This window comes from Eubalaena glacialis, chromosome 9, assembly GCF_028564815.1.
Source record: "Eubalaena glacialis isolate mEubGla1 chromosome 9, mEubGla1.1.hap2.+ XY, whole genome shotgun sequence".
NCBI classification, from domain to species: Eukaryota; Metazoa; Chordata; class Mammalia; order Artiodactyla; family Balaenidae; genus Eubalaena; species Eubalaena glacialis.
The window spans coordinates 1,770,976-1,792,474 of NC_083724.1; the positions used below are offsets into that span (position 1 = coordinate 1,770,976).

The 21,499-nt window shown below is 62.0% G+C and overlaps 1 protein-coding gene across 4 annotated transcripts; it reads right to left on the bottom strand.

Moving 5' to 3' along the window:
* Positions 1-1,205: 1,205 nt before the first annotated feature.
* RABL6 (RAB, member RAS oncogene family like 6) lies at positions 1,206-21,445 on the bottom strand. Of its 4 annotated transcripts, XM_061199589.1 has the most exons (17): positions 21,067-21,445; positions 15,214-15,348; positions 13,561-13,608; positions 11,228-11,280; positions 10,183-10,274; positions 9,893-10,033; positions 9,251-9,356; positions 7,655-7,758; positions 5,202-5,521; positions 4,824-4,974; positions 4,403-4,567; positions 4,120-4,173; positions 3,720-3,935; positions 3,404-3,638; positions 2,875-3,046; positions 1,983-2,041; positions 1,206-1,878 (listed from the first exon to the last, which is right to left on the bottom strand). In XM_061199589.1, the coding sequence occupies exons 1-17, from the start codon at positions 21,194-21,196 to the stop codon at positions 1,687-1,689; spliced, it is 2,373 nt and encodes a 790-aa protein (XP_061055572.1). In that variant the 5' UTR covers positions 21,197-21,445; the 3' UTR covers positions 1,206-1,686. The 4 variants fall into 4 exon arrangements, with proteins under 4 accessions (XP_061055572.1, XP_061055573.1, XP_061055575.1 ...); XM_061199590.1 differs by lacking the exon at positions 4,120-4,173 and having other exon boundaries at positions 21,067-21,444; XM_061199592.1 differs by lacking the exon at positions 4,403-4,567 and having other exon boundaries at positions 21,067-21,443.
* Between the last annotated feature and the right edge of the window lie 54 nt (positions 21,446-21,499).

The following is a 21,499-nucleotide window of genomic DNA, read 5'->3' on the forward strand; positions in this document are numbered from 1 at the left end:
GGCAGGCCTGGGGTCTAACTAGGGGACCCGGGTTCAGGGAGCACCTGGCCGGTCCTGCCAGCCCCCATCTCCAGGACACCTGCCCAAGGGCAACTGGTGGCCTGGCAGGCCTTGGAGCGGAAGCCTGGAGGCGGCCCAAGCCCTGGCCCACACAGCGGACAGCTCCCGGAATTCACACCTCGGTTCAGCCCGGGCAGGAGCAGATGGGCGGCTCCCCGCCCTGCTGGCCTCTGTGCTGCAGTGCTGGAGGTGCCAAGCCCTCCCCAGGTACCTGGGGCCAGATGGGCACCACCTGAGTGCCCGCAGCCTCCTGTCCCCAGGATGTCCAGCTTCCCCAGGCAAGGGCACGCTCTCGCGCTCCCCGCCTCCAATGTCCAGAGGCTGCCGCTGCCCTGGGCAGCTCTGCACACCCACGAACTGCATGGTGACATCCTCTCTCCAGGCCCCTCCCACACAAGATGCTGAGCAGGAAATATTCTAGCTTGGCAGAGGGGCAGGTCACTTGGCAGAGGGGCAGGCCACCGATGCCCTTGGCTCCGAAGGCCGGGACCTGCCACACTGTGGGTCCATTAGATGAGGGGCCCTGGGCAAGCTTCAGGTCAGTGTGGTCCCTGTGTTAGCAGGTACTACAGGGACAGTCGACCTCACAAACTCTGGGCTAAAGGGAGCCCCTAAGGTATCTGGGGCCCAGCCCCCAACACCTGCCCAGTGACCGATGGCCCGTTGCCTCCTGGGTGCGAAGCTCTCTAGGCCCAGGAACTGGGGAGGGGGAGGCCCGGCCACCAGGCCCCGCTTCCGCCTGCAAAGGTGTAGCCTGCATGCCCCCGGAGGGAGCAGTTCTCAGGGCACCTGTGGGGGTGGGGGCGGGGCAGGGCCCTGCTGACAGCTGGCGGGGAGCGGCCTGTGGGATTAGGGTTGGGTGTCAGGTGGAAGCAGGGACACACAGCTGCCCTCAGAGGGCTGGACCGGGCACACGGGATGGTGGCCGTGCTGGTCCCACCTGGATAGGACATGGCACGCGTAGGGCTGGGCCTGCTTGAGGCTTCCTACCCCCAAGGGTAGTCATCTCTCAGGGAAAAAGGGCTCTGTGGCCTGAAGGTAGGGAGCTCAGGACCTTCCTGCCCACCCACGCCGACCGGGGGCTGGGGGGTGGCGGCCCCATCCCAGTTGGGCAGGGGCCCCGCAGCAGCAGCAGCGTACACAGGTGCGAAGACAGGAGAGCTTTATGGTCCGAGTGGTGTGGAAGGACAGCGAAAGGACATGAGTGTTGAGGGCCTCCCCGCTCGGCCTGCGCACGCCCGAGCTCAGGTGCAGGTGAAAGCCGGTTGCTGTGCCTGGGAAGAGCTGCCCCCAGAGAGGCGCCAGCGCCGCCTGCCCTCTGCGCACAGGTGCCCCGAGGGTCTGGGGACCGGAGGTCTGCAGCGCCGGTGCAGCCGAAGCGGAGGCCGCTGCATGCAGCAGGCCTGGGTGAGTGCGTGCGGCGGGCCAAAGGCAAGCAGGGGGCCGGGCAGGCGACGGGAACAGCGCCCCACCCCTGCAAACAGCCTCACGGGCTTCCTCGGCCTCAGTCCCATCCCTGAGAAGCGCTGGGGGCCGGCTGCCCGCAGAGCCTGCTGCCCCTCCCCGCAGGGCAGGCCCAGCGCCCCCAGCACACGCGGAGTGCCCTGCGGTCTGTGGCGGCCAGGCCTAGAGCTCCTCGTAATCGCCGCCCCCGCGGAGGTGGCCGCCCGGGGCCCCGCCCCCCAGGAAGGCCTCCAGCTCGTGGACCGCAGTCCTCTCCGGGCCCCGCCGCCGCCGCCGCTCCTCCTGGCCCTTGTCCTCCGCCTGGTCCCTGCTCTTCTTACGCCTGCTCTTCTTCTTCGCGGCCTTCTCTTCCTCCTGGAGAGGCGGGTGCAGCGTCACCCGGGGGCTGGGAGAGCAGGGCCCGCCCTGGGGCCCACGCTGCTCAGGGGCCCCGGGGAGGGCTCAGGGAGCGTGTGTACCTCTCTGCCCTTCTTCTTCTTCTTTTTCTTCTCCTTCGAGGGAGGCTTGCCCTCCTTACCTGCACAGATAAGATGCAGTGTCAGCTCCCCGTGGACCAGAGGCCAGGCCCTCCCCGGGCCTCCCGGACTGGTGTGAGCCTGGGAGTGGGTGGGTCCAGCAGAGGCCCTGAGCTGGGGTCCCAGTGTGAGCACAGCCCAGAGTGAACACCCAGCACCTCAAGCCTCTGCCCTGCGTCTGGGTGGGGCCCTGGCTACAAAGGCAACAGGAGCCACTCCTGTGGACGGGCCGACACTTCAGCACCAGGACAGGCCCGGGAAGGTCCTTTCCCCTCCACTTTGGGGACGAGGCAGTTCCAGGACCGGCCCAGGTGACGCTGCTGGGCTCGAGCTGCCCAGGGCGGAGGCTGGGGATGGGGCAGGGAGCCGTGGAGCTGGCCAGGGTCGTCATGGAGCACGGGGCCTCAGCAGCCTGGAGACCACGCCAGCTTTTTCCACGGAGGGCCAGCAATGCAGGGCCGGACTGAGGGGCCAGAAGAGCTCGCAGCAGCGCTGCCCACGCCGCCAAATGCCTCCTGTGTGGCCACTCGGTCAGATGCCTCAGCTGCCCATCCTTCCAGCCTGGTCCTGGCCTGAAAGCCTGGGATGCCGTCAGAACACAGCCGGACCCCGAGCAGGACAGAGAAAGAAGGGACTGGGCTTCCGGCCCCGCGGGACAGCCTCGCTGCTTGCGCCCCTGTGCTCCTGACCTTGCTCCTGTGCTCTGGGGCCCCCAGGTTCAAAGGCACAGGTAAGGGGGTCAGAAACATGGCCCCTGGCTGGGACACAGTACAAGTCACCAGTGCCGACGCAGCTGGATGGGGAGGGAGGGGCAGGCGTGTCGCCCCGCAGCTACCTTCCTCGCTGCTCTCCTTGCGGCCTGTGTCCTCCAGCCCCAACCCGAAGAGATCCGAGTCGTTCTTCAGTCTGAAGGAGGGGGCGGGGGGTTTGGGGGGTGGGGGCGGCTGGACAGGGCCGGCTTCCTCGTCCGTCACGTCCGAGAGGTCCTCTCGCACCGGGAACTCACCCTGGAGAAGGAGCGGGCAGGTGGGCCGCCGAGCCCCTCCCCAGTTCCCTGTCACGTGACTCCGTAAGGAGGCTCCTGCACCGGCCCGGCACCATGGGCTCACCCAGAGTGACGACGGCCCGAGCGGGGCAGCCGTGACGCCGAGGTCCCCCACCACATCCTCCCCAGAACAGGGGCAGCCTGGGCCTGGCACACGCAGCCCCCTGCGGGGCAGCCCTCCCGGCTCACCCAGGCTGCCCTGACTCACGCCCCGCGAGACCCCCGCCACATTCTCGTGCCTTCGGTGCCTTTCCGCCATTCCCCACCCACCACTCGCCCTGGACTCGGAGGCAGCGTGGGTGCCAAGGTCGGTCCTCACCGCTCTCCGCTGAGCATCTGAGTCACTCTCAAAGTCAGGGTCGTCCATGACGAAGGACAGCATCTGGGCGGCAATAGGCCCCTCGGGGTCACTCTCTGATGACACCTGCTTGTCCTCCCCCTCCTCCAGCCCCGGAGAGGAGCCCTCGGTGGGGGGCTTGGTGCCGCCTGGCCGGTGGGGCTCCGTGGCCCTGGGAGCTGCATCCTGGTGTGGCCTTGAGGCCTTCGTGCAGGAACTGCAGGACACACAGGAGGGTCACGGAGCCTGAGGCTGCCCTCCCCACCAGGACACCCCTTCCCTCCCACCCCCAACATACTGTTTGGTCCCTGGTTCAGAGCACTTCTGGGGGGCCAGGACGGAGGCCTCGTGGCGCCCTGCCGCCGCCTCTGCTTCCTCCTCGCTGGACAGAGTGATGTGCTCCCTGGGGATGGGGCCCGTGGGTGGCAGGGACCTACTAGGCGGCTTATCTTCAAGGTCCACGTCGTCCTGGAAACCCGCCACCATTGGGTTCCCTCCTGGGGCCTCCCCATCACTGCAAAGGACAGGCAGGGCAGTCAGAGGTCACGAGGGGGGTACGGAGCGCCCACCCTGATCTCCAGGCCCCTGTGTGCCAGGCAAGGGCCCTGACGGCGGGGTTGTCCACCCTTGCATGGACGCAGCAAAGGGAGATCCACTTCGAGGGTGGCCTTGGGGGCTGTTCTGTGTAGGGGACCCACCACATTGCAGCAGAGCTGTGGCAGAGGTCGACAGGAGAGCAGGCGTGAGGTGGGCTGAGGAGAGGACAGAGATGCCCCTGTGCGGCGGGAAGCCACGGCGGGGCCCGCGGGTGGACATCTGAGGCTGGTGCCCTCCCGGGGGGTGGCGGGGTGAGGGGTGTGGGGCCCAGGGTGATGGGGGGCTCAGTGATGCCGGGGCCCTCCCTAGGCTGGAGCACAGTGCTGGCTTCGGTCTGGTATTTTGCACTTTGGGACACGCGGTGACGGTGGAGGTGGGTCTCACTCGGGCTCACACCGGGAAGGGAGAGTGTGCGCCGGGCCTCGAGCCTCCCCCGTGCGGCCCTGACCGGCCAGCCCCTGGCGGAGAAGTTGACAGCGGCTCTTTGGCCCCAGGGTTCCTCCTTCCACCCGGCCAATGCTCTCAAGTGGCGTCAGCCCAAGGAGGTCACTGACAAGAAGATGCTGCTGACAGGCGGGTCACCGGCAGTCGGGGAGCCCTGCTCCCTCCCTGCAGGTGTGAGGCTGCCCTTCCCTCAGCTCCTCAGGCCCAGCTCTGCTTTTGTCCCCGGCGCCCAGATGCAGGCGGGGTGCCTGGCCCCTCCGCCCGCCCAGTGCCAGGGAGGCAGCAGAGTCCACACCTGGCGGGCCGAGGGCCAAGGCTGAGGGCAGCCGCCACCCGCCCGCCTTCCAGGCCCGGCCCTAACCTGTCGCTGTCCTGCGGGGCCGTGGCTCCAACTTCCTTTTCATCCTTCAGGGAGGCTGCGTCCTCCAGGAAGCTGCGGTCAAGACTGTCGTCAGGAACAAAGTCCTCCACGTTCTGGACTCTTGCCGGGGCCTCTGAAGCTGGGGCCGGCTCTGTGGACAGCAGGCACCAACTCTTGCCCAGCGCCCAGCCCAGCCGGGTCCACGCCAGGCTGGGCCACAAGCGGGATGCCGTGTGGCTAGGCTGTGGGGCTGCCTGCCCCGCAGGAAGAAGGGGGACCCCATCCTGGTCGGCAAGGGCTCCCGGGGCCAGGGAAACAGGGCCGCGCCCCGCTTGGGATGCCTGTGCCCACCTCCCGAGGGCTGCTCCTGGGGCCTACCTGGGGGCGAAGGGGTCACCTCGGCCGCCGGCGAGGTCCCGAACAGCCGCGAGATGATGCTGCGCCGCGGGGGTGCGGCGGGGACCAGGGGGTGTGCAGGGGCTGGCGGCGCCTCCGAGGGGGAGGGGGGCCCCGGGCAAGCCGAGGGGGCCTGGAGGGGCGGCTGCGGAGCCGGCTGGGGCGTGCTGGGGCTGGAGCTCCCCGTGGGCACTGCGCTCAGAGGCACCACAGGAGACGGGGAGCCCGAGGACGGACTCTGCCCGTTGGTGGCCAGCGGGGACGCGTGGCCACGGCTGCGTGCCTCCATCATCTCGAGGAAGCTGCGGGCAAACAGCAAGGAGTGAGAAAGCCACCTCCCCGCGTCTTCCTCTCAGGCTCCTCAGAGGCTGCTGCTGCTGTGCTGGTGGTGACGGGGTGTCCCCGCTCTCAGGCTCAGAGCCCCCACCTGCCTTTCCAGGAGGTTTCCCAGCGCGGGCTGGTGGCAAACACTGAAAGCGCCCCCAGGGCGGGGGGTGACAGGTGCGGACACCGACACTGGCTGGGAGTCTCTCCCCGCGAGGAGAAGGGTGCGTGCGTGTGTGCCTGTGTTTGTGCGCGTGTGCAGGTGCACGTGTGCGGACAGGCAGGCTTTGCTGTGCCCCCGCCCTATGCCCCCCGACCCTGTTTCTAGGACCCACCTACAGGGACAGGCTGCAAGCCTCCCAGATAGGGAGGAGCCTAGACCCGGGCGGCCTGGGCCCGACCGTCCCACTGGCTGAGGACCCTGGTGTCACCTAGGCCTGTAGCAGGGCCCTCCTCCCGTGGGGTGGGCTTTCAAACAGAAGGTGTGGAATGGAGAGCTGGCCTGTGCTTGCGGGCCGGGGTCCCGGGGGCCTGGGGTGTCTGGGCCGGCCGCCCTCACCTCTAGGTTGGTATTTGGGGGAGGGGGTGGGGGGTGGGAGGAAGGACGGGCAAGGCACTGGGTCCTGGCGCAGGCTGGGAGCGGGATCCGCCCCAGACCTCGTCCGGTCCCCCAGCTGCTCAGGGGAGGTCACGGGGACACCACTGCCGAGCCCCCCCATGGCGCCACCTTCTTCCAATGGCCTGGTCCCTGGGGCTGGCTGGGGACGGGCGCTGTGGGGAGGCTCCAGCTGCCACCTCCCCAGGGACCCTGTGCTTGGTGACGCCGGGCGCCCAAGCTCTCAGAGGACACCTTGCAGGAGCTGGTCAGCCCCAGGGTGGCGTTCACGGTGAGGCTGGCCTGGCAGCCGGAGCAGGTGAGGACACCTCCCCCCACCCTAGAACGACTCCTGCTTCTCCCCCTCTTGCTGTTCCAGAACCAGCAGCTGGATCTTTCTCTGGGAGACCCAAAGGCCCTTCCTCGAGTCCATCTGGGGGAGCTGGGAGGTGCGAGGGTCCTGCCTGGGCCGCAGCCAGAGCCCGTGCTCCAGGCCGTGAGCACAGGTGGGGAAGCAGCCTGCTCCCTACCCACAGCCCCGACATTTGGATAATTCAACAAAACAAAGGAAGCACCTGTTTTTAGGGGTGGTTCAAGGTTAGGCCTTCCCCCACGAGCTGTGGAAGGCGGACGGGCCTGCTACCTGCTCTGGGTGCCCCAAGACCCTGCGAGGGCAGAGGAGGGCCTGCCCGGGGGCTGCTCCCCATCCGCTCGGCCGTCCTGCTGGAAGTGCCAGGACAACGCCCCTTCTTCCACTATCAAGGACCAGGAGATTTGGTTCCCACCCCACACGCCCTCCCAAGGTCAAGGAGCTCTCTCCACTGGCATCAATCTGGGAAACCTACGTCAAAACAGGGACGGGGCCTTGGCTGGAAAACGTCAGGGTGGCCGGTCTTGCCGGGACCTGGGGTGGGCACGTGGCCGGGTCAGCGGCTCCCCGTTCCGCGTGCCAGGTGGCCGACAGGTGGGCCGGTCTGGACAGAGGCAGGCTGGGGCCAGGCAGCTAGAGCGCCTACAGCCGCACTGGGCCTGCACGCCGTGTTCCCTCCACCCCGCAAGGCGGGCCGCTGTCTGGGGGCAGCAGCTGGAGAAGCACCTCCGTGAACCGACGGCCACGCTGTGCGCCCGTCACACCCGCTTACAGCAGGCCAGGCCCGAGGTGCTCAGTGCGCAGGGGCGGCAGGGCCCTGGGGTGTCCAACCTCACATCCTCGGGGTCAGGAGGAGCCCGGTATCTGCTTCCCAAGGAAGAGCCGAGGCCTGACAGCGCGGAGGGAGCCGCCCTCACCCCCTTCCCACGGGGCCTGGACCACATTCAAAGCTGAAATGACTCGATTTCTTTGAGCGACACGACTCCACGCGGACAGATCTAGCCGGGCGGGCGGCACTCGTGCTGCGGCCCCGCCAAGCGCACACCGAGCTCAGAGGGAGGCCTGGCCCACAGGGCACACGTGCCACCTGCCCGCAGAGCCCTGCCTGCAGGGTCTAAGCGCTGAGGGCAGCCGCGGCTGACATACATGTCGTAGTTCTGGTCCTCGGTCTCCTGCTGCACGGACAACTCCTCCAGCGTGGCATCGATGTCCAGCTGGTTCGTCTCCAGCTGCCGCAGCAGCGTCTCTCTCTACAGAACGGAAGCAGACACCTGAGGTGGGACCGTCACTGCGGTGAGCCCCCCCTTCAGCCTGGCGCCCCTCTCGGCTGGCCCTTGATGGACAAGACCGCCTCAAGCGGAGTGCCTGGAGCCGGGAGCCCGCACGGCCTCGCCCAGGGGGGCGTGATGCCTCGGCTGCTCTGCAGGCTCCAGGGCAGAGGTCGTGATGTAAGCGAACCACCCAGAGAGACGGCGCCCTGTTCACACAAGGTACCCCAAGGTGTAAGAAGCCCCAACACTTGCTGAAAACCACGTGCTTCCTGCCAGCCCCAGGCTCAGCATCAGCAGCGGCTTCCAGCTTCCATCCTGCCCGATGCCACCCCCCCAACCCATGCTGGGGGTGTTTTCCTGCAATTTGTGTGCACGTTTTACTTGGACAGAAAGTTAAAGGGACCCCTACAGGCGACGTGGATCAACACCCAGGAAAGGGCGGCCGGCACGTCTGCGAGGTCTGGACACCCTGAAAATGCCCGCCGCCCTGGCCTGCAGAGGCCTCGTCTCTTCAAAAGAAGGCAAGAGGAAAGGAAAGACAGCCGCTCGCCCGAGTAAGTTCTACATCCTTTTGGAGAAAGAACAGAAGCCACTGTGGCTGCAAGGGCCACGGGTCAATGTCCCAGTGACGAGCCGTGTGGGTGACACATGTCCCCGCTATGTGATGAGCAGGGCAGTCACCTCTGGGGTCTCGCGCACAAAAGCCCATCACCCATCTGAGGTCAGACAGACCCTGAGCCAGGCACGTCTGAGGAACTGTCACAGCCCAGCGCAGCCACGGAAGTGACCACTACGTGTGGAGTGGGCTGGGTGGGGCCCAGGACAGAGGGCTGGCGGGAGGCGCCGACAAAGCCTGGTTCTGTGGTCTTGATGGGAACACCGTGGAAACATGAGGCTGCAATCGGGGAACTGAACCGGGGCACGGGAACCCTCTGCGCTCTCTGCAAACCTACAACTGTTCCCAAATACGAGGGTCAATAACGCCAACAGCAAAGGGCTGCACAGCAGGGGGAGGAGGGCAGGGGCTTCTCGGGCCCATCCTGGCACCTGTCGCCAGAGAGGGGCCAGGTCCACAGCGGGGACACAGCGGCACGGCCACAGGGAGGATCCGAGGCGTCCTGATCTGGGTGCCGGGGCCGAGTGCACCTCCACAGTGAGGACGGACACACGAGGGCCCCAGCAGGGGTCAGCGCAGAGGGTCGCAGCTCCCGGGAGGAACGTGTAAGGACACCCACGTTCTCCCGCAGCTGGGTCCGTGGTTCCAGAAAGGCCCAGGTCCCGGACCCCCCGGCAAGGGGAGGGGACAGGGCGGGCCATCCAGCGGCCGCCAGCACCCGCACACGGCGTCCGAACTGATGGCCTCGCTCCAACCAGACCACCAAGCTGCCCGCCCGCTCGGGCCCCATCCCTGCGCCACAGCGGCCCTGGCAGATCCAAGCCCCAGCCCCTGCACCCTGCCGGCAGGGCTCACCTGAAGCTGCAGGAATGGGATATTGAAGAACCTGTGCAGGTACTTGAGACCGAAGCTGTTCTTCATGGAGGACTCGGCGTAGCGGAAGTAAGAAGACCCTGGGGGCCTGTTCATGAAAAGCACGGAGACGTGAGGGACGGTGGTGGCAGCGGGCAGCGTGGCGTGGTCCCTCCGGGCCGGGCCACCCTTGGCGCCAGCACCCCTTGCAGGGCTGAGTCGCCTCCTGTGGGTGACGGGCTCACGGTCCCCAGGCGGAGACCTGAAGTTCCGAGGGCTCTGCTTGGCCGGGCGCCCACCAGGGGATGCCTGCACCAGGAAGGTGCTGCCTGCCTGCCCCGGCAGGACCTCGATGCACCATCCCCAGCGCCCGGCCCCGGCCTCAGAGATGGAGGGAGGCCGCCCCCACCTGGCACCTGGGACTGCCAGCTGCCCACCCTCGGTCCTGCCCACCCACACCCCACCCTCCAGGTCCGCGTCCCCATCCCGGAGGGGCAGGGAAGCCGGGGGAGCTGGCGCACCTGGGGCGCCGGGGCCGTGCCGCTGGGTGGGCGGCCAGGGCTCGAGGCGGAGCAGGGCACGAGCGGGAGCGTCCCGGGCGGCCGGGCCGACCCGCAGCAGCCGCGCCCGCGGGCCGGCACCCACCTGTCCAGGTTGTCGATGCAGTCTCGCACGTCGTCGGGCAGGATGACGCGGTGCTCGCCCATGTCGCGGTAGTTGCCCAGCACGCACACAGGCACGTGTGTCGGCACTTTGGGAAGCTCCCGGAGAATGTAGTTGAAGGTCCTCGGGAGGCGCGTGTGGGGAGAGACCCGCCTTAGCTTCCGCCCCCGGGGAAGAGCGTGGCTGAATGGCCAGCGTGCTCACTGCCCACGGCCAGCCCTCAAGAAGCACTGAGTGCCCTGCTGGACGCCCTCGCGGGCCAGCGCCCTTACCACTGCTTGGTGATGTCGAACATCATGACCACCCCGTTGCAGTTCTTGTACACGTCCAGGAACTCGGCATCCAGGGCCATCTCAGACTCCGCCTAGGGATGGGGGAATCGGGCCTCAGAGACGGTGCCCCGGGCCAGGTCCCACAGGTGAGCACCCACCATCTCCTGGGAAAGGCTGAACAGGACTTTTACAACTGAAAAGACAACGGCTATTTTCATTTTGGGAAAAAAAAAATGTAGACGCAAGGTTATCTGGAGCGGAGGCCACATCGTGCCTGCCCTCAACTGAGGATCTCCCGCACTGGCCGTCAGCAGTGTCCTGCCCTCGGGGCTCACGGACGCTCCACTGTTGGGACAACCAAGCTGAAGAAGTGCGTCGCAGAGCTGAGGATGCATGTCCCAGAGAACCTTCCAGAGCACACACACCAGGGAGGCTGCAGTGCTGGGAGCGGTGGCAACATGCCCACAAAGACCACACAGACCTGGGCCAGGCGGTCACTGAATCTTCCTGTCCTAAAAGGGAATCCTAAAGGCTGCCCGCTGTCAGGAGGCCGTCTACGGACAGGAGGACATGGAGAGAAGGGCCCTTGGAAGCCATCAGAAAGCTTTGCAGACCGGAAGGAGTGCTAGCTGGCCCCTGACTTGTGTCGAGGTGGCGACCGTGGTGAGAGCCCTCTTGGAGCCACACTCATGCCCACGTGTGCCCAGGGCCACACCTGAAGGTATGCCTATGCTTTTAACAGCTGAGGCCTTTGTACACGGATATAAAATTTGGCCACTTCACCTAAATACCTCTCAGGTCACCCCAACTCCGAGTAGGGTCTGGCGGGCATCCCTGACACAGAGCAGCAGCTCAGGGGACCCCAGCCACCCCAACGCGACCAAGGGCAGCATGGGAGTGGCCACTGAGCCACCTGAGTCCACCAGCACAGATGGAGTCCTCAGGAGGGCCAGGCAGGCAGGGGGCAGAGGGGTCTGAAAAACAGATGCCTGCTCACAACCCCCCACCCGAAATAGTGGGCCACGTGGGAAGAGACGCAGCTCACCTCCTGGGGGTCATTCTCCATCTTCAAGGCATCGCCTCGCTTCTTGCATTTTCCTTAAGAAAAGACACAAAGTCACGGGGTGGAAACGCTGGGCCCAAGGATGGCCTGAGGGGGTAGCACCCCTCCTGTGTCCCACTGCCCCCCATGCCCCTGCCCCCACCTCCAGTAGGTGCCTTACGGGCTGGGGTTGGAGCCCCCGGGACCCTAGGGCAGGACACGGCCAGGACCCCAGGGAGGCCACGGAGGCTCCCTGAGCCGGTGCTAAGGGTGGACGAGCTGGGCTTGGGGCCAGGAAGCCGTGGAACCACCTGAGCAGCAACAGCTCCCATGCCCAGCCTCCCTTTCCTCCATCTCAGACATTTCTGACAGGGGAGGAAGGACCACTCGTCACCCTAGGGCCCCGGGGCCCTCAGTCTCAGAGCAGCGGGCTGGGCGAAACCAACAAACCGGGGTTAGTTTATTAGAAGGCCGCCCTCTGCCTCTTCCACAGCCTCTCCCAGAACCTCTCACCACCCTCTGATCCCGTCTCTGAAGGCGCCCCCAGCTCAACAGACGCTGGCCACCTCGCGCCCTCCCAGTGGACGCCTGGGGCCACAGGGTCGAGGCCCGAGCACCGTGACTGCCGACAGGTGTGGCCGAAGCCCAGGACGTGCCACCACCGCCCGGCTGCGAGCAGAGCGGAAACTGGGCCAGTGCTCCTGGGAGGAGGGCCGGGCAGCCAGAGTTACGCCGCGCCCGCTCCCACCATGAGGGGCACCATCTCTCAGCCGCTGCCACCCCCCTCCAACTCGATGCCCTTTGCTGCTGTGGACGAGCCTCGGACGTGTCCAACAGGGGACCAGTTAGGGTGGTAGAGAAGGCACTTTTCCTTCCCACTCTGAAGATTCCCACCCGAGGGGGACCAGATGACGGAGCTCTGGGGATGCTGAGCGCTCATACGGAATGCTGCCCCTGCCCCTGGCTGCCAGCACACGAGCAAGCCTCCTCTCCACGCTGCAAGGAGGTCTGTGGAGAACAGCCACCCAGGGAACTGTGGCCAGCCCATCACTGCCCTTCCACGGGCGGGAAGCAGGGGGCTCGGAGGTTCCCAGAACAGGGCAGTGTCTGCCTCTGTACCATAAGGCTGTTCCCCCCACTGAGGACACGACATGCTGCCGCATGGAAGGGGTCCCGTCGCCAAAGACAGAGCCCATTCTGGACATGGGCATCCTGTCCCGAATGAGTGCAGACCCAGGGAGTCGGAGCCAGGCACGCGGGGGCAGGGGTGCAGGATGTGCCGGGGCACGGAGGGCAGCCTGGCCCGAGCGACGGCTCCCCCTCACATCCAGGCTGGCGGCTGGGCTGCAAGGGGCTGCTTCCTAGTGCTACCCGGCCACACGCACACAGGACGCAGTGCAAGCACGGTTTGGAGCACGAGGCCCCTCCAGGCCCCGTGGGGTTTAAAGCGTCCTGGGGGCAGCAGCGCCAGCGTGGCGCTCGGGCTCCGGGCAGCAGCATCCTCACCCGGCTCAGTGGGTCCTCGGAACCCAAACCCACCTCCACAGAACGTGGTGTAGGAGAGCGCGCGTGTCCTGCACCGGAAATCACAGGCTCGTAGAGGACAACGTCCCTTTGTCCCTGAAGGACGGGAGGAGCTACAGCAGGCCTGCGGGCTCCGAGGCCGGGCCTGGGGGTCGGAGGTCAAACCTGCGAGGTCAGACCACGGTGCGCACAGGGCACCGGCCCCGGGGAGGAGCGCGAGCATCACAGAGGAGGGGCCGACGGCCTGGGTGCAAGGAGGAAACGAGTGAGACGGAACGCCGGCGGCGAGCGTGCCCACGCCCCCAGCCCGGCCCGCCTGCTGCACACAGGGCACGGCCACTTGGGGTCTGTGTGCGTGCTGGGGTCCCCGAAATCTCAAGCCACTTCAGAAGCCAAGGACCCTTGGCTCTGGGCACAGGGGCAGGAACAGGTGGGCTGCCACACCCACGGTGCTGCAGGAAGGGCTCCCTGAGCAGCCCCCAGAGCCTCTGGGTGTGGTCCGTGTCCGCCCCCATGGCCACGTGCTCAGCTCAAGCCGGTGCAACAGGCGCTTCAAGAGCAAAGACCATGGTGCCCTGACTGGTCAGCACCGGGCGCTCCATCCTGGACCACACACCCGGAGCCCGACGGCACGGTCAGCACAGAGCCAGGCCTCCGATGCCCCTGTGCCCAGGAGCCAGAGTCGAGGGACCGAGGCGCCAGGAGGCGGCAGAGGAGGGGCCGCCAGCGAGGGAGAGAGGACAGCTGTTCTCCTCCACAGCACAAGCAAAGCTTGAAAGAGAAAAGCACGCTCACAGAAGGATCTGACTTACCTTTGTCAACTACATCCCAGACTTCAACTTTCACGATATCATCAGTGGCTAAAATAGGGGGAAAACAGTAAGATCAGCACCCAGTGTGAACTTCCGGTTTCAATGGGCCGCCTTCAGGGGCCGTGCGGATGTCACTGTCCCCACTCGGCGCCTCCCCAAGGGCCCCTGCTCCCGCCCAGGCTGGCGGGTGCTGTGCCCAGGACACCCCCTCCCTGGAAGGCAGGGAACAATCTGGACACCTCCTCAGCTGACACGACCCCGTGTCCCGAAGGGTCCCTGGGGCGGGCTCCTGCCCAGCCAGAACCCAGGCCCCCACAGGCCCCCCGGCTTCTGCGGGAAGGCCCAGTTCCAGTGGCTCTGCCCCTGCTCCTTGGCAGAGGTCTCTGGTCTGCTGCGTGCGGGGGGCCAGGGGAGCAGGCTCTGGGATCGGCCAGTCTGGTGTCAGGGCCTGTGCACATGCCCGGGCCGTCAGCGGGTCCACCCGCCACCCCAGGGATTCCGTGGGGAAAGGGGAGAGGCGGGGAACTGCCGGGCACCTGCCACCAAGCTGCAGGGCACAAGAAGTGCGCTGTCCCCGCCAACTTCACCCCAAACCGGGAAGGGGTGCCCTAGGGGGTGAGGCTTCCCTCTGCAGCTGGCGGGCAGGGCAACACTGAGTCCACACAGCTGTCCTACGTCGCGGCCTGGCCGTCCCTAGGAGGGAGTTGGAACTTCTACAAAGGCCCGTGTGTCCTGCTGTTGGCCCGCTGGATTTTTGTTTCAACGAAAAGGAATGTTTTGTTTTGTTTTTTTAAATTCTAGATCAGTTCTTTTTTTTAAAAAAATTTTAATCTATTTATTTTTGGCTGTGTTGGGTCTTCGTTTCTGTGCGAGGGCTTTCTCTAGTTGCGGCGAGTGGGGGCCACTCTTCATCGCGGTGCGTGGGCCTCTCACTGTCGCGGCCTCTCTTGTTGCGGAGCACAGGCTCCAGACGCGCAGGCTCAGTAGTTGTGGCTCACGGGCCCAGCTGCTCCGCGGCATGTGGGATCTTCCCAGACCAGGGCCTGAACCCGTGTCCCCTGCATTGGCAGGCAGATTCTCAACCACTGCGCCACCAGGGAAGCCCCGAAAAGGTCTTGTGCTTTCCGGCTCCTGAGCACGCAGAGTGGATTCTCTCCCTCCCAGCAGGGCGCCCCGTGGTCGCTGTCCCCCAGGAGCGGAGTGGAGGTGCCCGCCATTCTGGCTACGGCCGGGTGGCCGCCAGGTGTGTTCTGCCCATCAGGCAATCTCACCAACAAACCCCCTCCCAGGACCCCGTGGGGACTGGCACTTCACAACTGCCGCCGAGAGCTGGGCTCCAAGGCCCAAGGGGCCTCTGTCTGCTGGGGCCCAGCACGTGCTGTGGCCGGGATGGTCCCTGCCCGGAGGCTCTGCCCATGGGACGTCCGAAGGTCCGGGCCTCTGGCCCCGCTCCCCAAGTGGACCGAGTCTCCCGCGGGACAGGGGACTTCAGGGCAACCCCAAAGCGGCTTTGATGAGCCCCCGAGTTCACGCGTGTGCGGTGTTCCTGTGACGACCCTAGGCTGGGGGAGGGCGACGGGAGGAAAACCCCTACCCAGCAGGCCGGTGCCCACCCAGACCCCCGGGAAGCCCCCCACCCACCGCCGCCCTCACTTTTGTAGCTCCAGTGGATGCTGGTGACCTGGATCTCCTGTGTGGGGATGTACTCCTCCACGAACTTCTTGCCCTGCAGCCGGTGCCACAAGGCTGTCTTGCCCGTGTTCCTGTCCCCTCGGATCACGATCTTCACTGCGGGGGAGAAAGCACAGATCAGGCAAACAGTCACGGCAAAGGCAAACTTTCACCCCACCGAGGGCGTGCACGCACGGCTTCTTGTGCACAGACGTGGCCAGTGTGGCTGGCGAGCCCCGAGAGCTGAGTGAGGTGGGCTGGCCGGGGGCCCCCGGAGGGACGAGGCCGTGGGCACACGTTCGCTCACTCGGGGCACCGGCAGCCCTGCTCTCCCCCAGGTCCCCGACGGACTTCCTCCGGGGCAGGTGGTCGACCCCGGGACTCCGCACTCAGGAACGCAGTGCTCCAGAGCCGGGTGCCCGTGGGGCAGGCTGTGCTCACCTCTGCAGGCCCCGCGAGTCCCACGTCTGCTCTTACCCTACCTTCCCAGAGCCCTGGCATCTTCGGTGCAGGACTCTGCAGGACGCAGGGCTCCTCAAGACCACGTTCGGGATGACAACAGGAAGCCTGGATTCTACTTGGCTTGCTCAACCAGTATTTAGGAGCGTGGACGTGGAGGGCTGGGGGCAGTGTCTCCCCCGCTGGCACCGAGCACCTGGCAGGGCCGGCGTGGACTCCGTGTTTCTCACCCGGTCATCCTCTAGGGCGCCGTCTTCTAAGTTTTCAGTGTATTGGCACAAAGTCATCCATGACATTTTATGTTCTAGACTTCGTGGTTGCTGCTGTGTACTCTTCATCCTTCCGGATATTTGTTTTGTCTTTTTAATTAATCTTCCCAGAGGTTCGTCTACTTGACCAGTCATGTACACACACCCTGTGTGTTTTGTTGGATGCCTCCACTGATCCTTCTTAAAAACCACTTGCTTCTGCTTTTTTCTTTGTCATTTACTTCCTTTTACTTTCTTCAGGTTTATCCTGTTCTTCTGGGTTTTCACATTGTATTCTCAGGTCGATGACCACCACAAGTATGTGGGGTGTTCATTATCACTGGATTACAAATACTTCTTTGACCCATAAATTACTTAGAAATATTTTTAAGTTTCCCCCCAGAAGTTGTACTGTTTTGTTATTCCTATCCAGTTTTACTCACTGTGGCCACAGAATGTGGTTTGTATGGTACATATTCCTGGGTGTCTGTTCGGACTGTCGCTTTCAGGAATGCTCCTTGCTTTGAGCGGGGCTGGGTGCAGACACCTGCTCCTTACCGAGTCTTCCTCTCGCCCGGCCGGCTGTCTGACCTGCACCCAGTGTGAATCCCCACAGCTCCAGCACGAGGACCCCACGGGTGCAGCTTCCTTGCGGCTGATATTGACCCACTGCTTGGTTCCACAACCCTGCTTTCAACCTTTCTATGCCATCGTGTGGTGGACGTGTCTCTTACACACCACACAGCCAGAAAGAAATCAAATCGCAGTCTTCCTTTCACTGGTGCGTCTGCCTGTTCACATTCCCTGGTTGCCAACAGAGGCGGGTAACCCCCTCCGCCACGTGTGATCATTTCCGGTCACTGCCGGGGTTCCCTCCCCTCTTTTCTGCCTTCTTTCATGTTGGGCGAGGTTTTGTTTTTTTTTTAATTCCTCTTTTGCCTGGTATTTATTTGGAAGATTTGAGATTTATTTCTGTTCTTAAATTTTTAACACACACCTTTGCTGCAGTAAAGTCTGAAGTTAATACATGTCCTTGGCTCCCACTTAAACACAGCTCGGGTCAGCGCCATCGTGGGTTACACGCTGGTTGCTAGCGTTCTGTCTTCTCCTTCTGCATTCCCCATGGTGGTCACGATGCTTGTTCACCCATTTCCGTGCTGACCTGTGCCTTGCAAACCTCCTCCATCTCCCGAGCTCCCCCTCCATCGGTCTGGAGTACCTCCTCCAGGATTTATTTCAGCAGGAACCTTCGCACAGAAACTGTCCATCTTAGACTGGAGAGGGGTTTAATCGCACTCGCTTACTTGGTGTAGATTTCTAGGCCGACCAGGCTTTCCCCTCAGGAACGTCTCTACCACCATCACTGCCAGCGTGCTGTCAGGCTCTTGGCTGTCCCTCTGCTTGCACTGGTCGCTTCTACAATTTTCCTCTTTGATTTTGCTGTCCTGAAATTCCCATGATGTGTCCAACTCTGGGAGTTTGAAAGCCCTGGCCTTGGGTTTCTTGGAGTTTCATGTACTCCGGGAACTCCAGAAAGTCCTAGCCTGCATTTCTGCAGTAACTGCCTCTTCTCCATCCCTGCTATTCTTTCCTTCTGAGACTCAGATCACACGTGTGTGGGCATCGCTCAGTTCTGGGCCCGCATCTCCCTGCCAGGTGCCAACTCCACCTTCAGCTGTTATGCTGCTTCGCCTACCTGCCGGCTTTTTGTTTTCATGACCGTGCTCTTTCATTTCTGGAGGGTCTCTTTGGTTCTTTTTTCAAACACGGCTTGTCTGTCCAGAGTCTTGATATAATCTTAGAACTGTTTCCTTCTTTTATGTCTTTACCAATTTTAAGATATATTGATATTTGTTTTCTATTCTGTTTTGAGAATGAAAAGTCTTACTTTTCTCTTTTCAACTGAAATCCTTTTAAAATTTGAAATTTACTCTTCAAAAAAGTTAATTAGAAGAAACCGTATAACGTCAGAAATAAATAAAATGATCTGGTTTCATCCATTAAAAAAAGGAATTGGCCTCTACTTTTAAATTAAAAAGTCAAATCAATCTCAGAACCTTAGACACTGGCTCAGATAAGCTAAATAAGTGATTCACTGAAAAACCTTTCATTAAGATTCACCCAAGAAGTGATGAGGAGCCCTTTACTTAAGAAGCATGTGGCATGCAAGACGTTTTACTAAACAGAATAACTCTCTATTTCTATTCTACGTCTTTTCCTTTATTCTAAGGAAAGATACAACGCAGAAGACACAGGGATCTACTACAGGACCCAAGAATCTCTTCTACTCCCTGATTCAACAGTAATTCACTCACACTGCCACACATTTCCTGCAAGATAGGGAAACGTTTTTTGGGTTTTCATACAAAAAAAAAAGTATGGTTTATCTTGGATGCAAATGATGCAATCAATCACTCTGCAGGAGGCACAACTGAAATCCAACGATGCCCTTTCTCCGTACCACCAGCAGGGATCACTAGACAGACGCCCAGCTGGCCACCTCCTCCTGGGCAGCCCCTCACCCCCACCGCAGCAGTGGCTCCTCTGCTCAGAGACCTCTAAGGTGTCCCGTTCACAGAGTCCCCAGGATGGTGTGAGGGCCCCCCGTGCTTCTCTCCTGACCTTGCCCCGCTGTGACCCCCTCGGCCCTTCTCCACGAGGCCCGCTCTGACCTTTTACTTAAAGTCCCAACCCCAGCCCCCACCCTGCTCCATTCCTCCACCCTTCAGATAGGTTATATGGTTACCTCCTGATCATGTTTAGTGCCCCCAGTCTGCCTTTCTACCCCCACTAGAATGGAAGCTCCACAAGGCAGAGACTGCTGTCTGGGTTTTCACTGTTCTACGCTCAGTAAATATTTGCTAAGTAAAGGAACGCTAGGGAAGGAAAACCTATAAATGAAAACGTGGCAGATCACGGGCAGCAAAGGCTCGGGAATTTGCAAATCGGCCCTGCTGGGGCAGGTCAAATAGTTTGCCAAACACAGCTGTTTATTTCCGAAAGAAAAAGCTCTCTTACCCAGAAACCAACCTTTCAAAGGTTTCTTGGTAAGGAAGCGTTTAACTCCATTTTAAGTTCTAGCACTGAAATCCGACTGGCCAGGACTCTGGCTGTCCCAACGTCTGGAGGCTTTCTCAGTAAGGAATGCAGCCTGGAGCAAGGGCAGTCTGGACGAAATGCACAAGACCGGTGCTTCCTCACTGGACCCAACACAGGTAGAAAGAGCAGACCAACACAGGTAGCATCCTTCCACTTTACACGCGAATGACTTCCAAACCATGGACACCGTCCAATGTCTCATTTGGGTTTTGATTCTAAACGGGATGTGTATGCTGGGACACTGCATGGGTGTCACTTCTCATCGTCATAGCAATTTAAAAGAAAACGACTTATCTGCCCCAGGAGGACAAGGTTCTGTAAGAGACAATCATCAATTCTTACCCATAAAAGTCCTGAGTCTATAACTATCGTATTGCTGGTTTGCTCCCCTAAGTAAGATGTTTTGGGAAATAAATATTAGAAATGTTCTATTCTACTGACTAATAAAAAAATTTAAAAGTTTCAAAATTGCAGTATTAGCCAACTACAGGGGCAGCATCACCCTGAAATGTCCTGTGGGCACAGCACTCCGTTTCTCTCAACTGCACCACCTTTCATTCATTTTGTTCCAGATCAGAATCTGCCCCCCCCTTCCCCCAACTTCCTGAGGCGGGTCTCTTCTCTGGAAGGACTCCAATGTCCTTTCTACTTTCTACTCCCGCCCACCCAGGACCAGGGGGTGTGCCCACCAGGGAGTGCTTTTCCAAACGTGAACATTTTTCAGGTCCAGTTTCCAAAGGACTAAGATTAAGTTTTAAAAAATAATACCATAAATAATAAAATTAAATAAGGGAACCAAAGGTGGGTTGTAAAGACTTGTGTAAATGCGTATTTTGACTTACTATTCTCTTCTTGGAATGTGAGAGAAATACACACAAAATTGGGTAAAATACATGCAAGATGATCCCTCTTTTAAACCCAAAGTCTTTCCAATCAGTTGCTTAATATGGTACATTGTTACTGAAATATGGGTCATCACAGAGACTGAAAGGCTCCCCTGAAAGTAGCAAAGGGAGGAATGTCCAATATCTTATAGCAATATATGGAAATACTTAAAGAGGGAAACAACTTAAAAGCAGAGAACATTAAAAAATCTTTAAATACTGCTAGCAAAAAGCCAGCAAGATGGAAAAACTTTAAAGAGGTCAAGAGAACGGTCAGCCTCTAGGAGCTACACAATTTACATAATTTATAACTGAGGACTGGAAACGACCTGGGCTTTCAGGGCATCTGGTAAATAACTCCTCTTTCCCGTAGGAGAAAAGAAATCTCTACAATAACAAGTAAGAGCCTGTGCCCTCTGGAGCTTTTCTAAATATATCCCTTACAAATGCTTCTTTTTTTAGAAAAAAAAAAGGGGGGGGGCAAGAACGTGCGGCGTAGCTGACATTCCGTCTTCAAACGGGGTACGAAGTCTACAAAGAAAAATCCCATAGCTCAAACTACCAGAGCCAGCGGAGTCCTCCGCTCTCTTCTCTTGCGGGTGACCCCACGGTTCATGGATGGAGAGCTCCACCACCCCCTTTAAGAAGCGTCATACACCACAGACTCTCCCCACATTATGTAAGAATCCCTCTTAGACGAGGTCACCTGGGCCAATGAGGGTACCGCAGACGCACCAGGAACCGCCTGGACCAATTTCACTCGAATGTCCCATCGTGCCAGCATTCCTCGGGAACGACCCACAGGTCAGAGAGGAGCGCCGCGGGCCGAGGAGCCCACCTTCTGGCCCTGGGGTCCTCTAGGACCTCCTCTCCGGCCCGCATCACCTCCCAACCCCAAGGCAACGCCCCTGGGGCACCCGCAACGTGCCCGGCACAGGTAAGGGCTCAGCTCACCTGCACACAGACGGCGAGGCCCTCGGAGCGCGACGGGCCCCCCAGCGCTTCCCGGGCGAGGCCCGCCCCGGTTACCACAAGTCCTGGACGGCGCGGCCGGGGCCTGCGGACCCCGCGGGACGGCGCCCCCTGCACCCGTGCCCCCACTTTCCACGTGCCCCCGCAGGAACCCCACGCCGGGCCACACTCACTGTTGTACTGCACCCCCTTGGCGAAGCGCCTCTGCAGCGCCTGGTTCATGGACTGCAGCCCGGCCGGGATGTTCTTGTCGCGGCCCGGAGCCTGCTCCGACCCCACCAGCTTCTTGAGCGCGGAAAACATCTTCCCGCTCCCACGTTCGAGCCCGGCGCGGCTCCCGAGTTCAGCGGCAGCAGAGGCAGCGGCGGCGGCGGCGCGGCGCGGATCGCACCATGTCCCGGGCCCCGGCGACCGGGCGCCTGCCTCGAGGGCGGCTCAGGGGCTCAGCCGCGGAGGCTCGGCTTTGGCCCCCGCGGTCCCCGGCGCGGCCACTCTACGCTCGTCAGCGCCGCCATCTTGGCGCCGGCTCGGCGGGGCGCGCGGCTACGGGGCTCCGCGAGGGCCACGGGAGTGCGGCGCGCGGAGAGATGCGCGTGCGCAGAGCGC